This window comes from Populus euphratica, unplaced genomic scaffold (assembly GCF_000495115.2).
Source record: "Populus euphratica unplaced genomic scaffold, PopEup_1.0 scaffold5.1, whole genome shotgun sequence".
In the NCBI taxonomy this organism is placed as follows: Eukaryota; Viridiplantae; Streptophyta; class Magnoliopsida; order Malpighiales; family Salicaceae; genus Populus; species Populus euphratica.
This window is the reverse complement of record NW_011499848.1, coordinates 4,847,876-4,860,217: the sequence shown is the minus strand read 5'-3', so window position 1 is coordinate 4,860,217 and position 12,342 is coordinate 4,847,876. Positions and strand designations below refer to the sequence as shown.

Below are 12,342 nucleotides of genomic sequence, written 5' to 3'. Positions count from 1 at the left end.
TGTATTTAAATTAATAATTTCTAAATAAACAAATATAAAATCTAACTAGTAGTTGCAACTCTAAATACGACACAGCATTACCAAACATCTCTAGATATCGCTATCATTGTGGTGGCTTTTTTTTTTTTTTCCAAGTGATTTGAATGAGAACGCTGCCCTTCACTCCGAAAGTAAGATATTTTCTAGTTTTTTGTTTCTGGTCGAGTGGATGACGAAAAGCAAACGGATAAGAGAGAGAAAGTTGAGGTGTCTTTTTATGGCCATGTGGCGGCTGCCCGTCGAGAAGATAAGCTTTAAAGCACCTATGAGCAATTTTTTGTTCCAAAAAACAAGCAAGTCGGCAATATTAGTGTATTAATTAATTAACTTAATTTACTATTTTTGAAAAAGACAAAATTTGTATAATTACTAGCAGCCAAAAGTCGTGTTCATGTCTCCATGCAAGAACAGTAAAGCATCACTCCATGCATACATGAAAAGAATCATTCCACACCGGCTATTAGCTTGTCGACGAACAAAACGAAGGTACACACGCGGAATCTTCTCAGAGGAAGACAAACTTCATTACAAGTTCATCTGCATTAATGCACAGAATATCATTTCACTAGTGGGCACTTGCAAAACTAACAACTTTGATTATGAAAGATACCAATATATTTATCTTTTCAAGACAAATGACTCTAGCTACTACTAGCTACTACACCAGCCAGCCAATAGCACGAAAATCAATTTTAGTTCTAGATTTGAGTCACCCCAACACAGGCAGATCATTATTTGTACTGTTGTACTCTTCCTCATCCATGGTGTCACAAATGGTCCTGCCCCTTGTCTCCGGCAAGCATATCACAAACAACCCACAAATCCCTATTACCATCCCAAATATCCCATATGACAGAAACCTATTTTTACTTCCAACCGCCACCAGCACCGGACTGAACATACCCCCGAATACAAGAGATTGTCTAGCCATTGATATTGCCGAATTCCTCACACATGTAGGGAATAACTCTAGTGTGTATATCAATGAAATGTTGAATGCTGTACATGCGCTGAAAAAAGATACCAGCTCCAGCCCCATTTGTAGATTTGCAGATGTCTCGCCCATCGCAACTGAAAGGATGCTACAAACCCCACTTAGAGTGGTGAAAACAAGCAACGAATCCTTTCGGTTTAGTTTGTCTACGAGGAAGAATGTCACCAATGAGGCTGGAAGCTCTGACAGGGCATTAAATGTGACACTCAAGTAGAGATTGAATGACAAATTTCCGAGGCCTAATGGCATGCCGTAATACACCATTCCAATACCGAATACCACTGCCATGACTGTCAACAGTCTTCTACAAGCCCACTTTTTCTTCAAGAGAATCTTGATTGCTGAATAAGTATCAACATTCCATGCCTCTTTCCCGAAATCCAAATTTGAGAAGCTCATGAGTATGCCACTCCCCCCAGCCGTAGCAATACTCTTCAGTATAGTCACGGCTTCTTCTTTACGTCCGCGAACAAAAAGCCATCTTGGAGACTCACGAACTAAGAAATGAACTAGCATGGAGTAGAAAATTGTTGGTACTGAAGTCCATAGATAAAGAGTTCTCCAAGAGGAACCTCTATTTATATATGCAAAAGCTGGTAATGTTAAAAACCCTAGCGTGAAACAAAAGAAACCAATAACTCCTACCTGGCTTCGCCAACGATTCCCTACAAGCTCAGTTGATAACACAAGGGCGCATGTTCCAATTGTTGCACGGCCGACACCATTAACGAATTTCAAGGCCGAGTAGATCCATATGTTGTTGGAGAAGATAGTGAAAAATCCAGAGAAAGACATCATTAGGCATGATAGAAACAGCAAATTCTTGCGACCAAGCAAGGAATCAGCAAGCGTGGCTAGCATTAGTCCTCCAATGAGGCACCCCATGAAAAATGAAGATGCGGGCAGGCCTTTGATTATTGAACTAGCACATTGAAGTCCCCATTCTGATATGATTGATGTGTCATTAGGGCTATCCCAAGCCCATGAATTTTGAGGAAGATGGCAAATGTCGGAGAATGAAGAACAGGAATCACTTGTGCAGTGCCATTTTGGCTCAGCATCAGTGAAAACACTAATGAATGTTTGTTGGGCATCAAACACCCATGCAAATGACACAAGGATGGCTTGGAGGAATTGGGCGAGCCCAAACTCTCCAATACAACGTTCAATGGTTTCATCAAGGGAGGGAGGCTGTTTTGACTCATTTGAAGAGTCCGATCGAGAGAGAAGAAGTGGTGTTGAATCTGCCATACTTTAGTTACAATCACTCAAATACCTTAATTTCATGGGTTTTAGGCTTAGCAGCTAGGTTTTATAGGGGTCTAATTGGCCCGTATTTTTTTCTTTTCTATTTGGACTGGTCAATCAGAAGGTCCATGATGTGTTGATGATGTCTATGAGTCAGTTTACTGGAATTTTTTTTAAAAAAAAATATTAAACTAATTATTTTTAGTATTTTTTTAATAGCTTGGATATTATAATATCAAAAATAAAAATATATATGTATTTTTAAGTAAAAAATATTTTTTAAATAAATCATAAATCACAAAATAAATACACTCTTAATTAATTAGGTATATATATACACTGATGCAGCATATAATTCTCTCTAATACTCTATCAACTTAAAATTTGGAGATTTAATTGTGTGAAAATTCAGATTTTTTTCAAGTGGAGCGTGTGTGTGTATATGTCATAAAATACTTTAAAATGACAACATTTAATTTGTTATTAATGATTTTGGAAGAACTTAAAATATAAGACTGGCGGAGAATAGCACATGGTATCATAACTATGTGCCAGATCAGCAACTCACATGTGACGCCATGGATTATTCTAGAAAACGGGTAGGAACAATTAACCTTCTTACCTTACATACAAATTATATAATATAAAGATAATATATATATATATATAAGAGAAAATTTCATATAAATAAAATTAAATATAGATATTTTTATCATGATTTTTTTATATATTTATATATGTTTTATATTAAAATAGATTTATAAAATCAATAATGATAATTAACTATAAAATATTTTACATTATTAAACAATGCTATGTGAAAACTATTGATATTACTTACTATATTAAAATAGGTGGGTGTCAACTTATCTTGTAAACTAGGGTTTTTTTCCATGTTTATTATTTTCTTTTTTTTTAATATTTATTTAATTTTGAAGTTGTTTTATAAATTTTTCAATTTAATTTCTATGAGATTATCGTAATTTTAAAGAAATATCCATGTATTTGATTTGTACTTAATTTTACAAGTATATATTTTTATAATTATATGGCTAAATAAAAAATAATTTTTAAAATATAAAGTTCTTAAATTTAGTAGAACTTATAATTTAAATTGTAGATTTGATAGATTAAGCCTTGAAGATCGAGTTGATCAAGTATATTTTAATATTAATATAAATAAAAATATCATATTAAATTTATTTTTTAAAATTAAATTATATTTTTTTATTAGTTGTCTAAATTGTTTAGAGATCAATTAAGTTAACAAATTATTTTTATCATTTAATTTGAAATATATGTTGGATAAAATAATAAGTTAAAAGATTTTAAATTGTTTTGCTGGACAAGTTGACTAAAAATATATATAAAAAATTCTTATACGAACTAATTTTTTTTTTCTAAATATTTTTTATTCAAGCTCGTGTAGCGCGAAATGTAAACAAGCTGGATATAATAAATTAATTACATGTGAATATCTGAATTTGGACTAGAAATGAGCTGGAAACCTATCTAATTTAGAATCCATCGGTTGTTCTGTGATGTGTATCCATGTCAATGTCATAGAGTCCATGGGCGGGGGATTAAATTAATAATAATTCATCTAACTGTACAAGGTAACAGAAGATTTCATTAATGGTATGCTGATCTGTGTGGTAATGATGTGTGTCAGACTCAGGTTGATAATGATTATCAACAACTAGTGCTCTCTAAAAATTGCTTTCCTTTTTAATAAAAAAACATCTTTTTTGATTTCCTTGGACAGAAGAAGATTGACAGGTGATGATAGTAGGTATTATCCACTATAAGTATTTTTTTCTCTTCTTATCTCTGGTTGTTAAGTCTTTCATAGACATCCGTTTGCAAGATTTGGAAGCTCTAATTATACATTAAAAAAAAATTATGTACACTCAAGTTTACACACACACATATAATTTTTATATTAAATATCTTATAAGTTAAATATTTATAAGATATTTATATTAAATATTTATTAGATATTTATTTTAAAAAATTTAAATAGGTAGAGTTTCATCTTTTTAGACAAAATATATTTAAATGTCAAAAAATAAAGCCTATCTTTCTAGACTTCAAATCTAACACAATATAAGATTTGAGAAAAAAGTTAAAGAACATTTAAATATAAAAAATACTTATTATTTGCGTTACTTATACAAACAACATGCTTAATTTGAACTTGAACTTGAACATGTTTTTTCTTATAGGTGTCGTTAAGGCCACCAAGTTCTTAGAGTTTAGTTTTATTAACTCATAAAAAGTACTCTTAATCTTTCTATTAGGGATATTTTCTAGTCTCATTAATTAACATTGTGTGTGGAGAGGTGGCCCTCGAGATAATAAGACATTCAAACATCTTCTTGATGTATAATGAGAGTTATAATCGCTATTTGACCTTGATTAGACAGATGACCTTCACTGTAATAAGTTTTTTTCTTTAACTTGGTCATTTATTTTGATTTATCATTGTTGTTTTTAATTTTTTTTGTTCATGATAGATTTTCATGATATATGTTCATTTCAAAAGGTGTTGGATGATCGAAAGGAACCATGTGAGGAAGGCCATCACTAGACATAGAGCAAATTAGACTGCCCTTTAACAACTAAAAGATGAGAAAGATGTTAGTAAAGCTGAATTGAGAGATTTCAAAGTGTTTCATGCCTCTTTGAAGGATAACATGCAAGCTTTTGTTCCTCAACTGGGATCCACCAAAAACCAGCTTCAACCAGCTTATAATAAAGTAGATGTCCTAAAACAGGAGAACCTTGAGACACATGCCACGCAAAATGGTTTGATGGTTGAGCTCCTTGTAGTTAAAGAAGAAGCCCATAGCTCTTGGACGTGTCTAAAGGCTTTAAGGAACTCTTTTATGGAGTTTCAAGAATGTTTTAAAGGGTTTGTAGTTTTGTCCGATATGGTTGGAGAAAAGATATTCCTTTACATATACTTCTTTAATCAATTAAAAGAAATACAAATGAATTTTAGTGTTGTTTTTCATTTAGTTTCTATAACAGATTTTGTGTTGATGTATTCTCTGCTAGGACTATAACTATCCCACATGAGAAATATCTCATTAAAAAATCTAATCTAAATATCTAAATATGAGAATTTACCGTTTTATATTTTCTTCAATTTATATATATATTTTTTATATCTATGTTATGGATTTGTGTAGTGTACATAGACATATACCGTGCTTGATTCGAGTAAAGTTATTATATAAAAAAGAACTTTATTTATAATTCCAATCTAATGTATAAAAATTACTCGCAACACATTGATAAATATATTTTTTTAACTAATCTTATGTTATTTGGCCAAAAGAATTATATATCCGATAAATAAAGAGTCCTCAATGTAAAGGTAAATGAGCCCAGAAGATTTCTTTGTCAACATATATTCATCACCCGCCGTCTTTTGTCAATCAATGCTTTGCATCTTTAATTCCACTAACATGCTCCATCTACATATTCCACGGGACCAATATACTTCAGAAAAACAGGAAAGATTATTATGATGGCGACTTGTTTTGGCTCATATTTGCCACAATTTGTGAATTTAATAATGCAAAATATGGAATACAATCTGAAGAACCCGTTTGCGTGCAGCAGGAAATTTCATCGGCAATTCCAGTCATATAGACAAGTTAAAAAAACCAGCAACAACGGTGGCCTTCAGCTTGTTATCATGTTTCCGCAATATTGAGTAAAGCCGTGGAAGAGATGGTGGGCAATTATCTCAAATGCAATAATTGTGTTATACTATAAACCATTAATGAGATAATGGTGTAGACTGTAGCTGTGAGCGGCCGGCAACATTGGCCTTGAGGTGTATGGTATTATAGATATAGTTTTTTTTTTTTAAAATATATTTTACAAATATATAAAAATAATAAATATTTTTTATTTTTAAAAATTATTTTTGAAATAAATTTTTTAAAACAATCAAATATATATATATATATAATAATAATAATTTTAAATAAAAATTTGTAAATTTTAATCTGTCAATATTTAGACAAAATTTCCAAACTAGAAGAATTTAAATTAACAATCTTAAGAATTATAATTTAATTTATCAGATTCTAAGTTATTTTATAAAAATTATCTATTCAAGTTTTATAAATTTTAGTGTTATTAAAAATTTATATAACAATTTTAAAATTCATATAATTAATTGAGATATATATAAATTATTTTAAATACTTACATTAATAAAAAAAAATCTAGATTATCACTGCACGAATGGGGGGATGACTCGTAACATCTGTTGTTAATCCATAAATAAACCTTTTTATTTTCGGAATTTTCATAAATAAACTTATCGCTACAGCATATAGCAAGCAGAGAATTTTGACTATGAATTGGCATGTTATAGTTCTTGAGATTCACGAAATGTAATATATAAATAAAAATTCCACTATAGTTGGAGGTGTCCAAATTTTTCACGTATATTTTTGCCTTTTTCGATGTGGGGGTAATGTAACCCTTCATGTGGTGGACAGTTAATTAATTAAAAAATTGGCCCAATCAATTACTCTCGTGGATTGCTGGGTTATATACTTTACATTATGATTGGTAGATGCATGATATTTTTTAAAGTTTTTTTTTAATTTTTAATACCACTCTATTAAAATTATTAAAAAGCACTAAAAATATTATTATTTTTTTAAATGAAACACATAAAAAATGAATTAAGCTTCGAAAGCATAGTTTGAATTTTAAGTTTTGATCAAGTTATTAAGTTTTAATTAGATTGATTATGTTAATTTTTAAATTAAAATAATATTATTTTAGTAAAATATAAAAGTTAATAGATTTATAATAGGTTTTAATTGGGTTTTGTGAGGTCAACTAGATCGTTAGGTCAATCCTCTAAATCCATTTAGTTATACTAAGCTTTTTTTTTTTTTTCAACTCAGCACAATTTTAATCTAAATTTAGTAATTGAATTTTGAATTAATTTATCAGGCTAGAACAGATTTTAAAATTATACTACGAGGGGAATAGAGTTTCCGACATTCAGTTATGACTCAGTGGCTGATAGTTTTTTGTATTTTGGATATCGTATACGTGTGGCCTCTTATTTCTTAGCATTTAAATTACGAGTTGTAGACCGCGGAAGCATACCTAAAGGCCACGCTGCACACTGCCCGTAACCATCATTTAGATCTCGCTGGGGTCGCTGAGACTTGAGAGTGTTTGGTAGAGGCTTTTATACTTTGTGCCCTGGTGACGATAGAATTTACTATTGTTTAGTTTGACGCTACAAATTGCGTAGCTAAAAACTAGAGCACTCATCTAAAATTACAATCTGGAATTTTTTTAGCAAGAAGAATATTCCAATTAGTAAAATCTTAATTTTAGCTACTGTTTTTTCGTCTTAAATTAATTATTTAATGAAATAAAAATTATAATATCAAACAGTAGCTCGAGTTCTCTGCAATTTGATGGATATGCATACGGATGGTTTGATCAGAAGAATCTGGTTCAATTTTAAAAGGTTAGTTCAATTGATTAATTATTGAATTTATTTTTTAATAATTATGAATTTAAGGTTTTTTATGATTTTGAATTTGAATGTTTTCAAAATTACTAAAAACTTATATAATTTTTAATTTTAAAATTTAAAAGATTTATTGAGATACATGCAAACTATTTAAATATTCATATTAATTAATTAAAAAAACAAAAAAGAAACTGTTGCCTTTTGGACTTGGAATTGGATTGGGCGAGTAAGAGAGGAAAAAGGCTATTATGCGCTCACCTGTCGCTACAAGCAACTTGGATGGATCTCCCATTCCTTAATTATTATTATTATTTTTTGTAATAGCTTTATTTTTTTTTAGAATCAAAAACAAATTTGCACTAGCTATTTTAGCAGTCTAGAATTGCCAGCCTTCTCTGCATTTGCTATTTACATGTGGATTTATAGTTTTTTCGTCTCTGATAATAATATTATGTTAGCTATAATTATGATATTGCTAATTTAGAGTATACTGATAAGAAATCTAGTACTAGATAATTTTCTTAAATGCCTTCACTGGCAAAACATGATGAACTTTTCGATGAGAGAAATACTTTGGGCAAAATTAATGGCTACATCATAATTAATTAGAACCACGAGGATGGTGATTAATTAGATTATTGAATTCCTAGTGGTATTGATTATTGAACCAGTCTTTTGAAGGGTAGAAAAATTCACAATTAATTAGAACCACGAGGATGGTGATTTTCGCTTGCCAGCCGCTTGAGTAGGAGGTGTAAGCATAAATAATCTGTATATAAAATTGTCCCCCCTCCCACAATATCTTCATTTAATAATTTATCAAGTTATATGTTTCCCGAGAGTGGAGATTTGTTGGGGTGTGTTGATGAATTCAAATTTAGGTGGAGATATGCTAACAAAGTGTTCAGAATTGTAGTCTGGCATGCTTAAAAGCATGAAAACAGTGTTTTAGAGCGTAGTTAAGAACACAGCCAGACGTTTTCCTTACTTGGTAAGAAAAAAGAAAAACATATACACAGGACCACTGTCTGCCAAGAAACTAAAATGTTGATAGTTGATTGCTAATTAAGTTGCTACCCAATTGTATCATCTAGCAAAACTGCAAACAAATTACAGGAGAAGGAGAGAAAAAAGAGAGAGAGGAAAATTTAATGGCGGACAGTTTCCAAGCGGGAAAATAGAGAATTAAAAGTAGCTAGATGCATACATAAATGATTTGACTTGTTCAATTTCTTACCAGACACCCATAAAGATTCTATAATCTGCTTACATACGCGTTTGTATTATCCTTCTTCTCTTGTTCATCCTTGGCATTGGAAAGTGACAAACCCCTGGTCTCGAGCAAGAAAATTATCCTCGTGGTATTGATTATTGAACCAGACTTCTGAACGGTAGAAAAATTCACAATTAATTAGAACCACGAGGATGGTGATTTTCGCTTGCCAGCCGCTTGAGTAGGAGGTGTAAGCATAAATAATCTGTATATAAAATTGTCCCCCCTCCCACAATATCTTCATTTAATAATTTATCAAGTTATATGTTTCCCGAGAGTGGAGATTTGTTGGGGTGTGTTGATGAATTCAAATTTAGGTGGAGATATGCTAACAAAGTGTTCAGAATTGTAGTCTGGCATGCTTAAAAGCATGAAAACAGTGTTTTAGAGCGTAGTTAAGAACACAGCCAGACGTTTTCCTTACTTGGTAAGAAAAAAGAAAAACATATACACAGGACCACTGTCTGCCAAGAAACTAAAATGTTGATAGTTGATTGCTAATTAAGTTGCTACCCAATTGTATCATCTAGCAAAACTGCAAACAAATTACAGGAGAAGGAGAGAAAAAAGAGAGAGAGGAAAATTTAATGGCGGACAGTTTCCAAGCGGGAAAATAGAGAATTAAAAGTTGCTAGATGCATACATAAATGATTTGACTTGTTCAATTTCTTACCAGATACCCATCAAGATTCTATAATCTGCTTACATACGCGTTTGCATTATCCTTCTTCTCTTGTTCATCCTTGGCATTGGAAAGTGACAAACCCCTGGTCTCGGGCAAGAAAATTACGAAGAAGATACAGGATATTTCTACTGATCCATAGACTCCATAAACTACAGAATTATTTCTCCTTTTTTTCAAATATTTTTGAAATTATTTTTATATAAACAAATATTAAATTGATATATTTTAAATTATTTTTCAATAATTTTAACATACTAATATACAAAATATTTTAAAACATTTTTAATTTTAAAAAAACTTATATATAAAAGTATTTTGCATTGTTGTTAGAACATGTTTTGTAATGTGATGATTATTATTTTTTAAATTATTTTTTATTTTGAAATATATTTAAATAATAATTTTTTAAAAAATAGTTTTATTATTAGTATATAAAAATGACTTTAAAAAATAAAAAAAAATAATTTATAACAAATAAAAAATAAAATTTTATTTTATTTTACTAGAAATACTTTTAAAATATCAAAAACCGCTACAAATTAATTAGCAATGCATTAAAGTTAATTAATGAAGCACACTGTCCCACTGCTCAGCAAATAATAATCAAAGACTCGGGGTTTTAACTGGGTTTCAAACTATGATGATAAAAGACAGAAGGAGTGGTTCTTAGAATCTGTACATGGGAATCAAAGAAATATTCCACCACTACTTACTATCTTAATTATAAAACCTGGCTATCTCTTGGACATCGAAGACTCGGGGTTTTAACTGGGTTTCAAACTATAAAAACCAAGCTTGTAATTCATTTAGTTAAATTTAAGTAATTCATCTGGTCAACCTAAACTTGAATTATCCAGGTGGGATGTATTTCATATTTTTATTTATTTATGTAATATACTCAAAAAATATAAAATTAATTTATAAATACTTAACTTCACATATCTATTTTTATAACTTAAATCTACACAGATTATTTTTTTAATTTTTAAATATAGGATAACTATAAATAATTTATATTTACATGAATTATTTCAAATTTTAATGTGGGATAATTATAACTTTCACCCACATGTATTATTTTTTAATATGAGATAATTATATATGACAGCATTCATATGCATTATTTTTTTTAATTTTTTTTATGTGAAATAGATATACTAAACTTTAACAATTCTTTTGTATAATCTATCTCCATATAAATTAATTATTAACATTTTAATATGAAATAACTACATTATAATTCATTTTTATTTTTTATGATTTATATTCATATGTATTGTTTTTAATTTTTAATTTAATATATTAAAATTTTAAATATATTTTTTATTTTATTTTTCTAATTAACCCGAATTAATTAATTCAAAACCTGCTTTCTATGTCGGGTAAAACCCAGGCCAGATTTAACAACCATGCTGACGAGCAAAGGAGGCCATTTTTCCTCCTCCACAAATTCCAAGAAAATCGTCGTACCAGACAAGTTCAGCCAGAACAATCATACAAATCAAATCGAACAGTGAGTGAAATTGTCGGCACGCAGGTTGATGAGAGACCCTTCGGAAAAGCTACGGCTTTTGGCTTCTTTCTTTTTTTTTAGTCTAGGAGTTTTCCTTTAAGAGCAAATGAGCAAAAAAACAAATGTTGGCAAAACTCTAGAATTTTTTTAAAATATCATTTGAGTGCCAAAAATCAGAAGTTATGAAGTAAAGTTTACGGAATATTAAGTTTTGCTGGTAGGTAAAGTTGAATGCTTGCTGCATTTCTTGCAAATAAATATTTATTATTTTTTAATCTTTTTTATAATTCATATTCATGTTGATTTTCGGTTATTTTTTTTCTGCACACATATAAGATATCACATCAATTTTTAAAGAATATGATGTGATAATAAAGATATAAAATTTACATAATAGATCTCGAGTTTAAATAAAAATATATATTTCTTGTAAAAATTTGAAATAGTTAATTTTTTTTTTTCCGCAGTATTTATAAAATATGCTTTTCGAGAGATAAAATTATCTATAAACAAATATCACAACAAATAAAACAAAAAAGATTTCAATTTGAACTATTACTATTTTCTAACATGTTTTCTTTTATTTTATTTAAAAATCACTATAATTTGAAATAATTTTTATAATGTTTTTATATTATTTTAATATTAAAAATAAATTTTAAAAACTAAAATATATTATTTTAAAATAAAAACACTTCCAAACAATACTCTAATCCGCGTAGGTTTAAATGTGAATGCGGAAGCCCACGTACCCCTGCCCCCTATTCCGTGACGAATTAGTTTCGGACTTCGGGGGCCCGTGGCGGATTAAATAATGGCCCAATAGAGCAAGGCCTGTGTATAGAGGGCTTGAAAAGAGGCCTATTAACATGCAATCAAATTAAATTAGCATCGGCCTAGGTTCAGTGGACCTAGATCTTGAAGCTTCATGACACCTCATTCTCCATTTACTTTCCTTTCATTAACGAGTATTGTATTTTAAATTACTTTTTATTTAAAAATTTATCAAAATATTTTTTAAATTTATTTTTAAAATTAAAATATTAAAAATATAGAAAAAAAC

General features: G+C 29.6%; 1 protein-coding gene across 1 annotated transcript; it reads right to left on the bottom strand.

The window, feature by feature from the left end:
- Positions 1-688: 688 nt before the first annotated feature.
- Positions 689-2,388, bottom strand: LOC105118076 (organic cation/carnitine transporter 3-like). Its single transcript, XM_011015944.1, has one exon. The coding sequence runs from the start codon at positions 2,282-2,284 to the stop codon at positions 749-751; it is 1,536 nt and encodes a 511-aa protein (XP_011014246.1). The 5' UTR covers positions 2,285-2,388; the 3' UTR covers positions 689-748.
- Positions 2,389-12,342: the final 9,954 nt, after the last annotated feature.